At 40.2% G+C, this 20,398-nt stretch overlaps 1 protein-coding gene across 6 annotated transcripts in view; it reads left to right on the top strand.

The window, feature by feature from the left end:
• Positions 1 to 20,398, top strand: part of LOC126272259 (transcriptional repressor p66-alpha-like) — an 87,860-nt gene that overhangs the window by 28,019 nt on the left and 39,443 nt on the right. For 3 of the 6 annotated variants that reach the window (XM_049974985.1, XM_049974987.1, XM_049974986.1), the window contains exons 6-7: positions 6,660 to 6,784; positions 11,016 to 11,078. In XM_049974985.1, the coding sequence (XP_049830942.1) occupies positions 6,660 to 6,784; positions 11,016 to 11,078 (188 nt within the window). The remainder of the gene's footprint in view (positions 1 to 6,659; positions 6,785 to 11,015; positions 11,079 to 20,398) is intronic. The other 3 variants (XM_049974989.1, XM_049974990.1, XM_049974988.1) reach the window with 1 other exon arrangement.

Below are 20,398 nucleotides of genomic sequence, written 5' to 3'. Positions count from 1 at the left end.
CACAGACTTTTCAATTGTGTCATTTGCTCCGATTTCTTAGTCCCCTTCAGAGCTTCTTTGTGCCGTACTCAGTCCATCTCTTAGTGCAACGGGTCAAGGAGAATTCCCACGTCTCACTCTTGATGGAGCCATCGTGATGTTTATGTGGGCTCTTTGTTACGTCCGTCTGACGGGAAATGAGGCCACTGACGCTGCTGCCAAGGCTACAGTCCATGTACCTCAGCTCACTAGTTCTTCCATTCCTTCCGACGATCGCTGTGTTGCCATCTGTCAGCAGGTGGTGTCACTGTAGCATTGTCACTGATCTTCCCTTCAAAGCCATACACTCTGTTCCAGTGGCTTGGCCAATCTCCTCTCAGCCGTTTCACCATGATATCATTTTAGTTAGGTTGCGTATTGGGCATTATCTTTTTAGCCATTGACATTTAAGTGGTGAACCCCTACCACTTTCTGCCCATTGTCATCAACCTTTGACAGGTCGCCATTTCCTTACGGAATGCCCTTTTTCTTAAGCTACTTATATTCTAATTTATGTTTTCCATTTGAATTATCAGCCGTTTTAGCGAAACACATGGGCTGTCGACTGCATTTTACTTTTTATCCATCGTAACAATATGGCAAAGGTCAATTTATCTTTAGTTCAGGGTCTCGATTGTGTCTATGACACATTTTATGGCCCTTCCTCCAAGAGAGAGGCACTGCTTTTTTTAGCTGTCTTTCCTTTTGTTGATTGAGCTTTGTGTATAGTCGCTTTTCACTCCCTTTTCATTTCCGTGTTTTATGGTTCTTACATCGGCACGTATGAACTCAGTTGTGGCTCCCTGAAACAAAGCAAAACAAAAACAACATTCTATTCTCATTGCTGTAAATGATATGCACACATTAACTTGCGTCACATTAATGGGGATGTGGGATAGGTAGAAATAAGCATGCTATACTATTAAACATTTGTTAAGTTGAGTTGCATACCATATTCAAAACCAGAGGACAGAATGCAGCCACTCTCTACCAACCAAACGAACGATAATTTTTCTTCAAAGCAGATAATTTTCAGTATTTATGGAGTTTGGGGATTACTGCATTGTAGTGTATTAACATTAGTACTAATTATCTGCAATGTATTAATCAGCAACAAAATTTGTGTTCCAAAATCAACGAGGCAAGTGTATCAAATTTTTCATTGCATGCATGTAATCAGAGTATGTGAAATAAAACAGGGTGTTAATGAGGAAAGTGGCGTCTTATTAAGAACTTTTTCGGTTAACATTCTATATCGCAGCTTCTCCAAGAAGTGCCGATCACAAGCATCAAGCAGAAACATGTTATTCAATTTCGTTCATCATAACTGATGCTTTTGGATAGCCGACAACTGTCATTTGGTCTTTAAATAATGACACCCCACACCACTTACATTTTCTATTTCATGCTTAGCACGATGCATTTTGAGACTGTCTCATTGTCATGATCAAATGTTTGCATTAGTATTGTATGTGTTCTGCTGCCTGTCGTGCACTGTAGTCATGTTTTTGTGTTTTAAGATATTGGATGGCTTTCATCAAGCATAAAACCACACACACACACAACCCATCATTTGTACTGTTTGCAGAATTTCACACTGTGTGTGTGTGTGTGTGTGTGTGTGTTTGAGCACGCGCCCGCATGCGGTTTTATTTTTCTGCGTGATGTGGGAGGCACAGTACATGCAAGAGAGACACAACACTTATACAAACAGTACACTAAATACTTGTGCTTCACAATGAGAATAAATTTTCAAAATGCCTAGTGTTAACCATGAAAAAAAAAAAAACGCACAACGGGTGCACTGTTTCATTATTTAAATTGGAAACATTTAAGCAACACAAAGAGAACAAAGGTGTTAATCACTGGTGAAACAAAGACACACTCGAAATATGCATTCGAGTAAACACAAAGGGTTCCGATGGTCAGAACTTTCGGAAAGCTGTGTGTGCGCAGTAGAGACAGTTTGAAAAGGGTTTCACCCATTTGTGATACCCTTACTCAAATAAACTTGTGAACATTCCTCCTCGAGATGCTCCATAACATGACGACGTTTTCCACCCTCTTCTTCACCCATGACGTCCCTGAGCCAAGTGGCCCACTTGTCAAGAACAAGCTGTAGATTTTGTGCCTATTGTTGTATGTTTATGAAGACTGCCAACTTACGATTTTGAACCAATATTGTGTTAGAAGTTTTATTTCCTGTGATTTTATAATGATCATCAATAAGTTTCACATTAGAACATGAATATCTTTTTAAGTGATTTTGCAGAAGACTTTTGTTTCCATGTTTTATTTACACTATTGGAACGAAGAGCTACCCTTATGCACGCATTTGTGTGTGTCAGCACATGGCACTGCCTTTGTGATTGATCTTTGCGTACTGTGGAGAGACACGTAGAGCTAACTGCTTTTAGAAAGAAACAAAAGCAATCCATTATTTCAGACTCTTTTTGGATAGACAGAATTTAATTGTTTTTAATTATATTTTTTGAATAATGTAAAGAGAAAGTCAGTAAGAGTAATTTATTCGCTTTAGCTTGTTGTTTTTCCAGTGCTTTACTCCATTTTACGCTTCTTGCATTTTTTGGGTCAGTCTGCTGAAAAGCGTAAAAAGGGGTCATTACTGTATTTCTTTTTGTGCGCTAGTTACATAAAGTAGTAATAATTTATGAAAGAAAACATTTATTTCCAAACATCACACTTCAACAGTTTGAAAAAGAGTGTTTTTTAGAACCTTTACCCAAAACTTTGCTCTTACCCTTATTTGTTTTTGCTACTTCTTGCGGTTAGACATGCTCATGAGTGCCATTTTGATACATTTAATTATTTATTGCACTCCTCCCACGTCATCTTATTAGTTCGTTGCATGTTGCATAGCAGACTGAAACAATTTTCTTATCAACGTGATGTGGAACGTCTTTCCTTGAACAGCATCAGCATGTTTGTCATATAGTTACACTCTTTGCTCGGTATTTCCACACTATTCTCTTGACACCTGTAAAATAGCATAAAGAATAATATTGTGAAAAAAATTAAAGGACATTGTGAGTGTGAAAAGTAGGAGAATTGAGAAAACTCAAAGGTGCCAATTTGGTCTATGCTAAACCAAATTTTCTTAAACAAACAAATTGTTAACTGAAGGCTGGAATAAGGCCGTGTCTTACGTGAGCGATAGAAGCGAGCAACTTATGAATATGCGACAATCAGCAGCATTGGGCAAAAAGCTTGGGTGACCTGCGTGCGTGCGACCATGTCATGCTACAAGATGGCTGCTTAGAGCCAACCAGCTGTTTCTATAAAATGGCGTCCCTAACACTGTAGCTGTCTCCAGCTACAGAATTAGGTTTACGTAAGAAAATAGTGCGAAAAGGAATGCTCTGCATGAAATTTACAAAGGGAGGAATCTCCATGGAGAATTTCATAAATATCATCAATTACGAAGACCACCAGACAAATTCTTTGAATACACATGAATGAGCAGAGGAGCATTCGACTATCTCGTCAATAAATTAATACGAATGCTTTTTTTTTTACATGATCAAGAACTTCTAACAGCCAATAAATGCTGAGGAATGCTAACTACATGACTGACTATGCTAAATACATACATAACTATACAGATTGATACTACTTAACAGAGGTTAGCTGTGGTGTAGGGGTAGCGTATAAAGTTCGTGATCACATGTTTGGAAAAGATACTGGATTCGATTCCTGGTCGTTCTCATATTTTTACTAACCCAGTTACAATTCTGTGTACTAAGTTTTATATTTACTGTTTACACTGCATAAGTATATTTTTAAGGTCTTGCCAAAGAACTTGATTTTCACACCTGTCCCAGTATATCAGACACATTTAATTCCTAATAAATTAAAGTGAACCATGAAATTTTACAGATATTTGATGTTGCAAGTGTAATTCAACAACTGTCAATGTTAAGGCCAAGCATTTCAATTGCTCTAAACAGTCTGTAAAAGCAAAGCTTACAAAAGTTTTGAAAAGAAAGTCAAATGTTTTGTGTAATGATTTGTCTATAAGTATGAAATAAAAAATATTAGGGAAACGTTTGGTGCACCTCATTTTCTGTTCATGATTTCGAGAATCATTAAAAGGCAAGTAAAACGTTTCTCTGATCTACTTATTTCTTTTACACAAATCATTTCATAAAATATTAGACTGATTTCTTTCATTTTTTTAATTTCAAGTTTTATTCAGAAAGCATGATCTTACTGACTCTTCGTTTGCCTTTCTAATGTACTTGATTCGAAGGAAACCTTTTTGACATTTAAATACTGCACCAATGTATCTTTTTATGTGCAATATAGCTATGTCTTGAACAGATGAAATTTTTGACACTTCATTTAGCAGCAGCTTTTCGTGAAATATTTCAATTTTTCCTCAGTTATTAATTAAGTTTTAGTTAATTACCCTGATTACTTTCAAGCAGTTAAGTATTTTCATACTGGTCACTTTGATACCCCCTTTACCTGTTTCTCTCCCTTTGTTTGCCTATGAAAATTTGGACAAAACCTTATGGTGTAAGTTATAGGGAGTCTTTATTTTTGCTCTGCTCATGCGTTTACGAAAACGTATCGAGTGTTAATCATATGATAAAATAGTCCTTTCTGCGTGCTGTCATTTCCAAAATTCATCGTTTCAATATCATGAACCTTTTATGAGATACGATGATTTTTACGACCACTTGATTCCCGAAGCACAGGAAAGGTTTGGATGTGCCATGAGCGACCCATCCGTGGATATAACAACCGATATCTCAGCAATGAAAAGGGATATCATTCCGGTCTCAACTTTAAATACAATTGAGATATATTTGTTACATTTCATACGCAATAATGTATGGCCTTACATGAACTATATGGAAAGTCTACACAATGTGATTTTACCTTTGCAAGTTCTTAAAAATTTGGCACAGCACAGTATCTGTGATGAATAATGAAAATAAATTCAGACCTTTATCGTTTAAAGATATCGAACTATAGGTTGTGGAAGAATCAAATTTTTTCAGCAAATATTTTCCTTAAAATCCGATGTTAAATAATTCATATCTACCATCATGTCCACTCCACTGCTTTGCCAAGAAGACACGTGGCTGTTGCTCTGTGTCGCGCCTGCTACAGCGACAAGATTCAAACAAGTTTTAATTCAAACGTTACCAGCTGCAGCGGGAGACAGGCAGTGACACAGATGTTGCTCATGTAGGACACTTCCATAACTACATCTACGGTTGTGTTTTGTCGCTCGTTTCTGTCGCCCATGTAGGACACGGTCTAAGTCTGCAAGATTAAAAGATAAGAAGCTTCAGACTGCTGCAGTTTTGGTAATGTAGAATTTAAAAAGTCTGTAAAAACAGTTTTGATAATTTTTGTCTGTAGTTGCAAACATTGCCATATAACAGCTCTTGTCATTATTGTTATTAGAGCTGGCCATTGCATAAACATAAAGTTTCAGATTTTCATAAAAAAAATATGTTCCTATGGGATTTATTCAAGAGTTTCCTCTACTTGCTCATAAGGCCCTTATTTGAACTATACAAACCTAACTGAAAAAGCTTGGTAGGTTGTTGAGTTCTAATTAATGGGATGGAGGGTGGGTAAGTAATTCCAGTTACATGAATCACATGGCATGCAATCAATTATGCTCTTAATTTATGTCTTTAGAACAGTGACAATATTCTATAACTGCTGCTTCTCCAGAGCCTTCTCAGGCCATATGGTTACTGAAACTTCCTTGCAGATTAAAACTGTGTGCCAGACCGAGACTCGAACTTGGGAGCTTTGCCTTTCGCGGGAAAGTGCTCTACAAACTGAGCTACCGAAGCACGACTCACGCCCCGTCCTCACAGCTTTACTTCTGCCAGTCCCTCATCTCCTACCTTCCAAACTTAACAGAAGCTCTCCTGCGAATCTTGCAGAACTAGCACTCCTGAAAGAAAGGGAAACATCCCTTAGGCTGTGGCCAAGCCATGTCTCCGCAATATCCTTTTTTCAGGAGTGCTAGTTCTGCAAGGTTTACAGGAGAGCATATGTGAAGTTTGGAAGGCAGGAGACGAGGTACTGGCAAAAGTAAATCTGTGAGGACGGGGCGTGAGTCGTGCTTGGATAGCTCAGTTGGTAGAGCACTTACCCGCGAAAGGCAAAGGTCCCGAGTTCGAGTCTCGGTCCGACACACAGTTTTAATCTGCCAGGAAGTTTCATATCAGCGCACACTCCGCTGTAGAGTGAAAATCTCATTCTGCATATGATTACTGTTGTCCAAATGAGATGACACAGTGGTTAAGACTCTGGACTTCTCTGCAGTTGGAGTGTGATTCCTACCCCCATCCAGACACCTGATTTAGATACACCATGGTGTCGATAAATCACATGAAGGAAATGCTGGGCTGGTTACTTGGGTCCAAAGCAGATTTCCTCCTCTAACAACATTGATATGAGCAGGTGTTTCATTTGTAAAGACCTCTCTGTCAGAGAGACATCATTTGCACTGTAATTAATATTTTGTTTTTGACTTCTTATATGTATATAATTTCTTACTCCTGCATTATTCGAAATAACAAAATATAGATGTGACAGTGAATTGAAGTATGTGTGCTGTCAAATAAGTAATACTTTCCTCTTTACAGGGAGCAGCTCTTTGGGAGGACGTACTCCAGTCAACACTCCGCCAAATGTGGTTCTAGGTTATCCACAGGATAGACCAAAAGAGACCCACCACTCTCCAGCACCCCCAGCAATACCAGCACAACCTGTAAGTGAAGTGCAGATTTGCTTTTGCATGTACCTCTGTTCAGTAGTTAAACATCTCAATAATTCATGGATGAGTTCCTTATTTTATGATTATTTCCACTGATTCTGATCTTCTGTTGTTACTTCTTCTTTTGTTACCATGTAGATTAAGGATCTGATTCTTGCTATGTGATGCTGTATAGTGAACTTACATTGGAAATGATGCCTTAGGCTTGCACACTGAACTGAAATTTTTGGGCATTTAATCCCAGCATGGTTGCCACAAGTTGTGGAAGTCGGGGAATATGAGGAAATTTCAGACGTGTCAGGGAAACCTGGGAAATATCAGGGAAATTTGAAAAAAAAGAAAAAGAAAAAAACCTGGAAAAATTTCATTTTTGTCTCAGTAGATGAAATGGTTTGTTTACAAGATGTCATGCATAATCATTGGCTGGGCGGCGCTTCCCTACTCCCACCCGTTCCTACCACTCAACTCAGCTTGCAGTCAGTGCCACCGCCACTTCTTGCCGCTAGCCTGGCAGCTACCGATGAGAGGCAGGGGGCGTAAGGAGTCATTTGTTTGGATCTGATTCTCAGAGACTGTCGACGCAGAGGCCGGAGACAGTGGTCAAGTGTGCACGAGTTGCATCTAAGATAATGTGTGATTGTGTATGTGCTCTCATTTTCTGACAAAGGCTATGGCTGAAAATTTTAGTTGAGAGAGTGGGGTTTTCTTTTCTACATGTCTTTCTGCAGCTCAACGACAATTTTTGTGATGAGTTGCTACCTGTCCTCATTAGTACTGATTGTCAGAGAATTTGGGCATGTTATTTTTGCATGAATTGATCACTGTGGTCTCATTTCATCAACATGGTGTCTTGAGGCATGTTAACAGCTGGCCGCACGAGTGTACTCCCATGATGGCCCAAAACTACAGGCCATTTCTGCCAATGTGAAGCCCATTGTTTCCCACTAATGTGCAAGCCCTGTCTGTCAGATCTACTCCCACTGATCTACGTGCAGGCAAGATCTGTCTGTGTGTGGTGTAATGCAGTGGATTCTTGTGATTTATCCATGGACCTGGGACTGCGGTGCTCCTCGGCAGGCCAGAAGCCACGGGTGATGAATTTCAGGAATTGCGACTATCACACCACAAGTATATTTATAGTGTGGTGTTTTATAGTCATTTTATTTATTCTAGTACATTTTGGCACCTCGAAAGTAGTTTATATATTAGAAAGTTTGGACATAAAAAGAAAATTGTGGCAGTCGCTGGCGCTTTGGACGCTACACACTCATATATTCTTGAAAGAAAAATCACACAATAATTATAAAATAATGCACATAACACAGTGAGTAAGAACTGACAACAAATAATATAGTAGAACCAACATTTTATTGGCGGTCACGAATAGTGTTGGTTTACACAACTCTTCCCTGCCTTACACACTTCTTTCAAGACACCTACATTTTTGTGAGGTTATTTCTGAAATCAGTGAAGGTATTTTAAATCTGTCTTCTGGTCCCAAGGAAATGTCTATTTTTGTCACCAAATGTGTTTTGTTTCATTTAAATAAAATAACAATAGTGGCCCTAATTGCTTTCTAAATCTTAAACCAATTCATGGCAAAAGATGTTGATATTAGTACTTAGATTTTTGCACACATGGGGGAGAAATACAAAAGTCCTTACACTTTTTTTGTCAACATATATCTTTACTTTACCTTGAGACTTGAAATATATCGGGGAAAATGCTAAAACTTGCCTCAAAATCGGGGAATTTCACTTGGGTAAACTTGTGGCAGCCCTGCCCAGGTTTCCTTTAAGGCACTGTGACACAATGTGGGGTGCAGTGTTCTTCACAACAGTGTCACCTACAGTGCATAAAATTGATCACATTGTTCGTTAGCTTGTTTTCTATTAATTTTAACTAATCAAGCACATTTTAAATGACAGATGTCTTTACAGAAAGACAAATATGACACTAGAGTACCACAGCAGTAGAAGTGCTAAGAGAAAAGGCATTTCATTGCAAGTCAGAACTAAAATTTCCAAAATGCCTTAGCCATATAGGCTTTTGACAAATTTTGGAACAATAACTTATCAGTTTTTTATTTATTCACATATTGTTAGCCATCATTTTAGCCTCTAGAGAAGATTCATGTAAATACCTGAGGTGCCAGCAACTATTGAACTATTCTCCTGCAAGACTGATTCTGGGGTCACACTCTTTCCTTTTTAAGAGCGATAGAAAACTACAGTACATCCCTTCTTAAAGCTAAAAAGTAAACTGTTAACAGCTATTCCTTTATTAGTGGTAAATTCCAGACAAATCTCAAGCTATTTTTCCTTCATCGTCCCAACAAAACAAATATGTTTTCATGGTAACTCCTCTATAAAACTGATACTGGTAAACCAGTTGCCTGCCATCACATTTTGACCCGACTAATCAATACATTCGCATACTCAAAATCATCAACCGAAGTGTTTGTTATTAATGCAGTATAATCCGTTTGGTCGTAACCATATACTGGTTTGATTTGCTGAGTATTTGTTGATGAAAGTGACAAATTCTGCAGAATCCTCCCAGCTTCTTAAATATTTTAACAATTTCTCTGAGAGTATAGGACTTCAGACAGTTCTGAACAAATGTGGAAAATATTTCCTAAATTGCTGTATCTTGCCTGAATGTCCCCTTTTCATGGTGAGTAGCACAGTTGTCCAATCCAAGGTACCATGTGATGAATTTGAAACATTTTCATGTTCATTATAAGGCAAAATGTTTCGCTACCAACCCCATCAATTCACCACGGATCTCTAAGATGTTGTTTGTCACTTTTGTTAACACTAGCTTACAACAACAAGCTACTGAAGGCTTTCAGGTCCATAACAGGTATATGTTGTACATTTATGTCATGATAAAATGAAGCTCTCACAGTGAACGACATGTTGTCATTAGTGAGCCAATTCCTGCATACATAAGGTATTCTCACAGCTTTCGCCAAGCCATACATCCAGGTAGGATTCAGACAATACTGTGGGTACTGAAGCTTACTGCCTGTGCTTGTGGAATTTTGTTCCATTTCTCTCTTTGTTTCTTCCAGCATAGAAATCGTTGTTTCCATCAAATGCTTGTCATCTTCCTCTGTTTCTGAATCTTCCTGTTGAACTTCAAGTTTGTAATTATTATCTATGGCAGTTTAATCTCCAAAATCCCCTTGAACTTTAGTATTATTTTCTTCAAACAACATTTTCTGTTTTGGATTGAGAAACTTGTGTTTTCTGTAGCCTGTCATGACAAAGCACACCCCATCCAAAAGACATGATTTCTGTGAAAATGAAGCAGCCAGAGTGTCAATTTGACATTCAGACAGCCATAATGAATGACTGAACTATCCAAAAAGAAAATGAATGCATTTTACATCCTAAAGTAGCTTTTTAGTACTTTTAGTGATAACAAATAAAGGCGGTGTTGTAATGGAATGGAAATGAGTACAGTGTCTGAAACTGACCAGTCAGCACATATCCTGACAGGAAAACAGTTGCACAACAATGAAAAGTGTTCAGAGAAGACAAAAATACTGTTAGATTATTAACAATTAATTGGCAGAAAATTTCGATGTGTATAAATTTGATCTACCTCGCCGGATGGAACATTATTGTTTCTTGTTACTCTCTAAGTTTTTAATCAGGTAGTGTTTCATATTGTTCATTAGATTTTCAATTAGTTTGAATATTGTGTTGTTCATTACTGAAGTTGGCTATAATAGTTCACAAGACCAGAACAAAATAAAATTTTGGCCTTCAGAATGTCAAAATTCCGGGGTAGATATGAAAGTCTAGTTAAAATTATTGTGGCAAATAGTTTGTCTCATGAGACTTCCTTTCATAAGCTGCAGGTGGCACATGTTGCTATTCGGTAAGGATATTGAACTCTTGGCTTTAGTCAGTATAAATTAAAATACCCTCGTTTGTTGTGATCCTCATCTTTAATTGCCTTGTTTTTGTTGGAAAATGGTTTTTAAATTTGTGTTGTCTTACTTATGTTTTGTTGTGCTGTACTGTGTGGAAACGGAAACATGATGTTCCTTTTATTTTCTGCCAATTAAATGTCTCCGGATTTATTTTGTGTTCAGTTTAGTATATGTGCCATAGTTCTTGCGTGTATGTTTCTGTTTCTCAATTCACTAGTTAAGTTTTTGTTACCTATGAAATAGTGATATAAAATACATATATTTTTACTATATTTTAAGCTGCTCGGAAATGTGGAAAACAAAAGTACTGTAAGCACGCCAGTGCCTCAAGTTCAAGAACAGGTATGTAGTTAAGACATCTTTTTCATTGAATTCAGCAACTAATGGTGTGGTGAACATGATTATGATGATAAAATAAAGTAAAAGCGTGAGTAATATAACGTGAATAGAGATAATCTTTTGTGTGGCACTTACTGTCAGGTTACTCATATCAGAGGTCTACTAAACACAGAAACACATCTGAGTAACAGATCTGAGGAATTCATTCTCGGACAATAGCATCAAGACCATGCATAGGACAACAATGCAATATTTCTGCTATGAGCCCAGTTGTTGTTGTAAAGTGTCAAATAATTATTTTTGTAACTTGAATATCAACAATTCCTGTTTTCTTTTATTGAGAAATGCAATGGAAACGTGTGTGTGTGTGTGTGTGTGTGTGTGTGTGTGTGTGTGTGTGTGTGTGTGTGTAAAAAATCAATTCATGTACTAATACATATTGTGTGGACATAAACTTGATTGAAAATCCTGAATAACAATATTGCCGAGTGTGGAGAGAGAGTAAAAAAAAAAACTATGTTAAAGTCTCCACATAGTGACATAGTGAAATATTAAGGTACTTCGAGTTGTAGCGTCTAGTTCTGAAATGAATATTGTGCCAAGACCTGCTCTCTAATTTTTCATTCCTTATCTGGATAAGGTGTATAAAGCAATTGCCCACTCTTCATGTCCCCTCCAAACCACATGCCACACTGTTGCACATGCTCACGTGACATCCCGCTAAATATGAAGATCCAGACAGAAATACGATGAAAGGTGTCTGAGCAGAGGAAACACCAAGCAAGGGCTTCCTACGTCATCTCCTATGTCATCGTAGCTACGTATGCTCAGTAACACCTGTCATCTGGTGCTCTCAGGCAGCTGCTCAGATGAACCTAAAACTTCTAACAGGTTGTGGGAAAATTTTGCAAATGGTGTTTGAGAAGTGTTACTTTCAAAGTAAATTTTCTTTTACGCAAGATGAATTATGTTACTTGTGAGACATTGTGATGAATTTCTTAAATCACATAGCATTTGACTCCCATTCAAACCTGAGGACTTTGAGGCCAGCCACTTAATAAATTTTGGGCTCACAAGACACCATTATTTCATGTTTTACCAGCACATTTGCATTTGGTGTATATGCTAAAAAAGACCAATATTGTATGTGAAAGCTCAGCTTTTCTTGTAGCTATGCTGTTAGTATAGTAATTTAAACCATAAACTTTTCCTATTTGTGTGTTCACACTACAGAACAGTAATGTTGCTGTTAGCTTACGCTACATCACATGTCCTATACTATAAATACTTGAATACTTGCTGTCATTTGCTGGTGAGATAACATGAGCGATTTCAGTGCTTCAGGAACATGTGCTGTGCTTGATGGAATTCGAATTACGCTTTTGGTATACAAAAATATGCAGTGTACTGTTTTTGTGCATCAAAGATGTTCCCAACACATGCCCCCCCCCATCGGCAAAGAAAGTGCTGGGAAGTTCTTCGTTGGTGTATAAAACCTGTATGATTCAGAGGATTGATATGTTTCAGTTCCGAGGGAAGGTATACTGTTACTTAACAGGGAGAAACTGTGTTTTTTCGCAGAAAAACAGGTATTTTCACCTGGAGATAAGTCATTTTTAACTGGGAAATCTGGGAAAAATCCAGCAATTTTATTTGTTTGCTTGTGTAAACACCGTGTATTTAACACATTGACTTACATTAATCAGACTTTTGAAGCTTTTTATACATGGGAGTTAGATTTGTCAAAGAATTGGGGGTTTACTGGTATCTCCATATTTATGTAATTTCCATTTAGGTTTTGTGAAAACAGCAAATTATTACCGAAAGTGAGCTGTGGCTGCCCATGGTTTTTATGACCTAGTATGAATTTTCACCTTCAGACCTTATTTATTTCCTTCTTGAAGCTGTTTCCTTGTATTGGATTAGGTTCATGGTAATTTAGTCTTATTTCAAAATATTCAGCTGCACAATCGATGCATACCTGTGATTTTGCCTCCTTTGTTTGCTTTTTTTCCACTCTGATGATCTGTTCATCTTTTATTTCTTCCTTTTTATTCTGGATTTTGTTCATTAATACTCTTATGTGGGAGTGGATACAGCAGATGATGCAGTTTTTGCTACTCTTATTTCGAATGATTTATGTTGGTCAAATTTAAATTTCCTCATAAAATAGTTTTGGTGTCTGCGCCAGTGGTCAAAGAGATGGATGCAGAGGAGGTGGCAAGGGTATCACAGTGCGATAGTACACACAGTTGCCGTGGAGTGTGTGTGTGTGTGTGTGTGAAGCATGGCATGCACAGAGTCACTGGGCAATAGGCCTGGCAGTTCAACACTAAGATAACTACCATGGACCTAGCCTTTGCCTTGTGCCATGCTGTTTATGTGTACTCGGTTCTCAGTTGTTTGAGCCAGTTGCATGTGTTGTGCTTTCCAGCGTGGTTGTGTCTAGATGGTGCTCGGACATTCTGGTCCCTTGTAAATTGGCTCACCTGTCGAGATTCAGTCCCTCTCCCAAGCTTCTACATCTACATCTACATTTACATCCATACTCCGCAAGCCACCTGACGGTGTGTGGCGGAGGGTGCCCTGAGTACCTCTATCGGTTCTCCCTTCTATTCCAGTCTCGTATTGTACGTGGAAAGAAGGATTGTCGGTATGCTTCTGTGTGGGCTCTAATCTCTGATTTTATCCTCATGGTCTCTTCGCGAGATATACGTAGGAGGGAGTAATATACTGCTTGACTCTTCGGTGAAGGTATGTTCTCGAAACTTTAACAAAAGCCCGTACCGAGCTACTGAGCGTCTCTCCTGCAGAGTCTTCCACTGGAGTTTATCTATCATCTCCGTAACGCTTTCGCAATTACTAAATGATCCTGTAACGAAGCGCGCTGCTCTCCGTTGGATCTTCTCTATCTCTTCTATCAACCCTACCTGGTGCGGATCCCACACTGCTGAGCAGTATTCAAGCATTGGGCGAACAAGCGTACTGTAACCTACTTCCTTTGTTGTCGGATTGCATTTCCTTAGGATTCTTCCAATGAATCTCAGTCTGGCATCTGCTTTACCGATGATCAACTTTATATGATCATTCCATTTTAAATCACTCCTAATGAGTACTCCCAGATAATTTATGGAATTAACTGCTTCCAGTTGCTGACCTGCTATTTTGTAGCTAAATGATAAGGGACCTATCTTTCTATGTATTCGCATCACATTACACTTGTCTACATTGAGATTCAATTGCCATTCCGTGCACCATGCGTCAATTCGCTGCAGATCCTCCTGCATTTCAGTACAATTTTCCATTGTTGCAACCTCTCGATACACCACAGCATCATCTGCAAAAAGCCTCAGTGAACTTCCGATGTCATCCACCAGGTCATTTATGTATATTGTGAATAGCAACAGTCCTATGACACTCCCCTGCGGCACACCTGAAATCACTCTTACTTCGGAAGACTTCTCTCCATTGAGAATGACGTGCTGCGTTCTGTTATCTAGGAACTCCTCAATCCAATCACACAATTGATCTGATAGTCCGTATGCTCTTACTTTGTTCATTAAACGACTATGGGGAACTGTGTCAAACGCCTTGCGGAAGTCAAGAAACACGGCATCTACCTGTGAACCCGTGTCTAAGGCCCTCTGAGTCTCGTGGACGAATAGCGCGAGCTGGGTTTCACACGATCGTCTTTTTCGAAACCCATGCTGATTCCTACAGAGTAGATTTCTAGTCTCCAGAAAAGACATTATACTCGAACATAATACGTGTTCTAAGCTTAAGCTCCCCAGCTGGTCTCCGTTGGCTAGAATAGTTACATTTGTACCAAAAGTGATAGTTTGTAGCATTGTCATGCCATTGCAGTAACTAAAGGGATGATATTGGATAGTCTTCACGTGTAAAGCTCTTTTTCTTTTTGTAGTGTTAAATTGTGGTCACCGTGGACCCGACATTTATGCTATGCTGGCAGGAACAGTTGCACCTCCCGAAGCAATAGTAGCTGCCGCAGCAGGAGCAGCTCCAGGCACAGCTCAAACGGAATGCGAAATTCATCCGCTCTCATGCTGCACTGTTGGTGAGCCAGCTGCCTGCTGAAAAGCCTCGTTTCCCGTTGCCCTTGATACCATTCGACAAGGCTACAGAAAGATCTGCCCCAGTTCTTACTGCACTGACAGGTCAGGCATATTGTCTATGCAGTTACTAAAACTGCCTTGTTGGCGTACAGTTGTGCAGGCCTATACGAAATTGTTCCGAATTTGAAGCCATATACCGGTTCTGATGAACTTTTATCAGTTGCTTACACCCTATTCTTATCATCACACATGTGGTCGCATGATAGTTGCAGTTTAACCAGCACCACAAGCTGCCCAGCCAGTTGTATGTAATGTGGATCACTTACCTGTAAGGTCTCTTACACAAGTGTCATTTTGAATGTCCCCAGTACATTGGCTCATAAGGTGACGTGCTTAATATGGATGTGATTGTCCACTTAGTTGCTGACCTGGAGGTTCAAACTAAGGTTTCAGCCTGGCCTGACTCTTCTTTAGCCAGAGTCGCTAAGATTGTTGAATCACGTAAACTTATGGCGGCAGTATTTTACCTGGACTTGGGGGATATCTCTGATGCCCCACACACATTGACCCAGCGTATTCTGCTGTCGTTAGTAGTGGGTGGGTAACTGATTGAGTTTCAGGTGGGCATGGGAGCATCCGATAGCCTAATTAACTTAGATGTGGACTGCCTGTTGGGCTGCCCAGCATTGCAATGGCTACTTGATCAAGTTGTGTCACTTAATAAACAGTGTGTTCCTTTGAAGGGGTGATTTACTGTTGGCTCAAAATGTTTTTGGATTGGATGCCTTTTCTGTTTTTGGCTTCTAAATGGCTATCAAAGTTCATCTAGTGTCTGTCAGTTCTCTTCCAAGATTTGGACTAATTGCTACAGTTATACGACCAGCTGTTCAAGAATAACTTGCATCGGGCAGAAAATTTCTGGGCATATGTCTCCCATAAGCTTTCTGCAATCCGTTAATTTTGTCACCCCTTTCTATTACTTTCGCCCTGAATGATAAGGTCAAGCACGAGTTGCAAAGATAACAGGACTCCTGTGTCGTTTCTCCTATTTTGTCAAGTCAGTGGGCCATCAGTTTGGTGATTGTGCAGAAGCCAGACAGCACCTTGCATCTTTGCGGGGATTTTTAGCAGACAATCAGTGTCCAATATATCACAGGCTCCTATTCCATTCCGCAGCTGGAGTAGTTGTTGGCAAAATTGTCAGGGGACCAGTATTTTTAGGCACAGCAAATAGTGTGATGCATACTTCCAGTTGCCTCTGCACACTGCTTCACGGAGCTCTGGTGGAATCTGCAGGTGGTTTCCCAATACACGGTGGAGAAAGCACTTCATAGCATATTGCAAAAACTGTAGTCTTCTTTCCCAAAGGCTCATTTCTTGGGTCAGGTGCTCAACAAAGATGATTTCATTGCTATGGACAAGCACATAAAACCATCTTCAATCTGCTGGCATTAGAGAACCAGAAGAAATTAGATCTTTTTGGGCAAGATTTAATATTACAGTAACTTCACTTCCAGAGTTGAACACATCTGCTGTCTTCTTAACTGGCTTTGACAAAAGGGTGTCAAATATTTTCATTTGTGGGACGAAGTTCCTGCTAATAACAGAACAGAGGCCACTGGTTTCCTTATTCAGCCCTCATTCCAAACATGGACAACACTGCCCATCACTTGCTGAGGTTAACACTTTACCTTAGTAATTTTTCTTAAGACCTTCGGTACCAGTTCGTGGCCCAGCATGCCAATGCCGATGCACTATCTTGATTGCCTGTGGTACTGGACCCAGATTTTGACCGACAGGAGGCTCTTGTTTTTTCCTTGGATGTGACACTTTGCAGCGAACTTTGCTGGATTATCCTTTGACGATGTAGGTGGTCACATCCACTGACCAGCTTTTCCGGAAAACTGTTTCTACTGTCCGTGTTGCCATGTTGGGTGTTCTGAGCACGCACTTTTGGGAGTGGATTCCAGGTGGTGTACTTTTTTCTTCTATGTGATTGACACAACATTGTCCAGGGGGTCGACCGGCTTGCCAAGGAGTAGCAGCGCTGTCAAGTTATTGTCCCTACAGCATTGCGTCCTTGGATGCTTCGGCTGCTGCATGTTTTGCACTGGGGTATGACTCGTATGACAGTTTTGGTGTGTTGTCATGTCAACTATTTGGCGATCAGTCACAGTATGGAACACCTCGTGTGGGCTTGTACGACCTGTGGAGAGAAAAAAGAAAAAAAAAAAGTTGTATTCATTTTCCCCTTAGCTGGTCCCGGAGTACCTTTGAGACATGTTACATGTCAGTTTTACGAGTCCCTTTGTGGGACGCATGTGGTAACTGGTGGTTGATGAGTTGTCATATTTCTGTACATTACCAAGCTGTCCTCCATGGTGCCGACAGCAATTGTTCATGTGTTGTCAGTCATTTTTGCTACCAAAGGCTTCCCTCAGATCCTCATTTCCAATAATGTTTGTCAATTTGTTTCATGAAATTGTTAAAAGGCTTCTGCATTTGCAGTTGTATCCAGCATCTGACTACCACCTCGTTTCACACAGTGTCTAACTCAGAGGTGGAGTGCTTTGTACGTGTGTTCAAGACATGAATGAAGAAACCTGTGTCTACCTCATCCTGTAATGGTGCTGTATAGTTTCCTGGCCTACGCACTGGGTGACGCTGGTTAGTGGGTGTAATCAAATGGAACATTTATGTAGACATGGGCACCAACCACAGGTCTTCCGGATTCGTTGCACCCTATTTCACGTGCCTTGAACTGTTGCACCCTACTCTGTTTTTTCTCATGGGGCTGCGTTTTGGGACTGATCTTCCTGCTTTCACCAGGGATGGCTGCCAGGGTTGGTTTTGGTGTGCTTCTGGTGGGAGACATCCACTTGCTGCAGTGTGCTTCCCTGCTGCTGACCCCACCACAACATTCAGGGTCTTGCCTTTGAGAGAGGAATAAGTTGCCAGTGGGTCTAGCGCCTGCACCTCCCACTGTGGAGACTATGCAATTTGAACCAATGTCCTCTTCTTTCTTGTGTGGAGTCCCCACCTCCACTCCTGTCGGCGGACCAACCATCGCCCCAACTCCGATAATCTGCCTCCCATCTGACAGAGCAAGCTGCATTGGCGTTGTCGCCTTTAGTGGTCATCCCAGTGCTGGGAAATGTTGTGCAGTTTTGGAACAGAGGTAAGGGCATGAACTGGACCATTTTAAGTCCTATGAGCCTTTACAGGTGGAAGGTCTTCAGTATCCCAACCATTGGACCTTGAAATTGATGCATAGGAACTAGCATCAGTATTTGAACAGGATAGCTCCCAGCACTGCCACAGAGGGCATGTGTGACATGTGGCATGGGCAGAGCCACTGATCCGGTTGTTTACCTGCCAGTGCCAGTAGGCCTGGCTGGGCCAGGATGAACTACTATCGACATAACCTTCATCTCAAGCTGTGTGGTTTCCGTGTACTTGATACTCTGTTACTCTTGCTGGATCAAGATTCATTCCCTCTCTTGGGATTCAGCTCCTTGGTGAGTCAGAGAGCCATTATTGGCTAGAATAGTGATGGTGACAGTTCATGGCGGTGTCATGCCAGTGCAGATACTAAAATAATATACTGACAGGCATTCATGGAAACAAATGTATCTATTGTACTCAGTGAATGAGTTTCAGCAAAGTACAGTTCATAGTGTGCTACTAAACAATATTCATAAATGTCACTTCCATGTTCCATGATTCACAGTGTCGCTACAGTTCTTTAATCTCAGACTAGCTAGTTTTTCAGCTACTACAAGTACCGAGAAAACCTATTCTAGTGGGACACCAACTCTTAAACCAGTATACACTCATTAGCATAAAAAATGCAACATGCAACACATGACGAGCAATTATCTATTTAGTCAAATTGTTGCACTTTATCCTATATTTTTAGACTGTGAAAGTTATTGGTGTGTTGTTGGCCTTGCTTCATGAGCAAACAATGAAGCGTCAGTTGTTTGTTCTATAAGCCTTAATCGTTCGTTCCTATTCAACCTGAAAACCATTCCTTCTGGTAAACCTCCCGGGATGTAAGGTAATGGTCCATGAAACTCTTCAGCTCCTAACGTTTCGTCCAGAGCTGCACTGGACATCTTCAGAGGAGTGTTTCTCCTCCGGTGAGTCTTGCCGACTGACTATTCCTTACATCCCGGAAGGTTTACCAGAAGATATGTCATCCGGTCGTGAAAGCCTTCATACTCTGAAAACCATTTCACTGGATGTGAGGCAGTAATGTTTTCCCATTCTAGTAACACACATTGTTGAACCTTGCATTGTTCCCCTTTCAGTCATACATGTTTTTAGGCTCCATCTGTGATTACCATATTCTTATTTCTGGAGTAAACATGCCCTCAACATGCTGCAAAAGCTTATTGGTGGAAGATTCCAGATTTCTAGAACTGTAAGTAGTTACGGACTATGCAAGGGACTATGCAAGGAAACCAGGATCAGCTCCAAGAAGAACAGCAGCAGCAAGAAATGATTACTATTTTCAACTTCAATTTCCGCTCAACTTTCCCACTATTGCCCGTGAGGTATAAAGTTGACTCCAGCAAGTTCGAGATCAATATTAGTGAGAGAATTCTCCGAAAAAGCCGATCGTCAATCCAGAAGACCTGCTACAGACCAGTAACTCGGCAGAGAGCATCACAGACTCAACCTAGTTTCACAAGGGAATAGTTTGGCTGGAAAGTACAACAAAGGGAGCAGCAGTTTTCACCGGTATGGCCTGCAATTGCGTGACTGTAGAGAGGGGGTCAGGAGAAGGCCTGGGGAATACTATTCCCTGTGGATATTTCATCCAGGACACCTTGTCGGAATCATTCTCTGATGGTACTGAAACAGAGGATGACAGACTAAAGGCCGAAATACTAAGTGTCTTTTTCCAAAGCTGTTTCACAGAGGAAGACTACACTGTAGTTTCTCTTCTAGATTATCGCACAGATGACAAAATGGTAGATATTGAAATAGATGACAGAGGGATAGAGAAACAATTCAAATTGCTCAAAAGAGGAAAGGCTGCTGGACCTGATGGGATACCAGTTTGATTTTACACAGAGTACGCGAAGGAACTTTCCCCCTTCTTGCAGCTGTGTACCATAGGTCTCTAGAAGAGCGTAGCATTCCAAAGAATTGGAAAGGGACACAGGTCATCCCCGTTTTCAAGAAGGGACGTCGAACAGATGTACAGAACTATAGACCTACATCTCTAACGTTGATCAGTTG

This window comes from Schistocerca gregaria, chromosome 5, assembly GCF_023897955.1.
Source record: "Schistocerca gregaria isolate iqSchGreg1 chromosome 5, iqSchGreg1.2, whole genome shotgun sequence".
In the NCBI taxonomy this organism is placed as follows: Eukaryota; Metazoa; Arthropoda; class Insecta; order Orthoptera; family Acrididae; genus Schistocerca; species Schistocerca gregaria.
The sequence above is the reverse complement of the archived record's forward strand: the minus strand, read 5'-3'. Positions and strand labels throughout refer to the sequence as shown.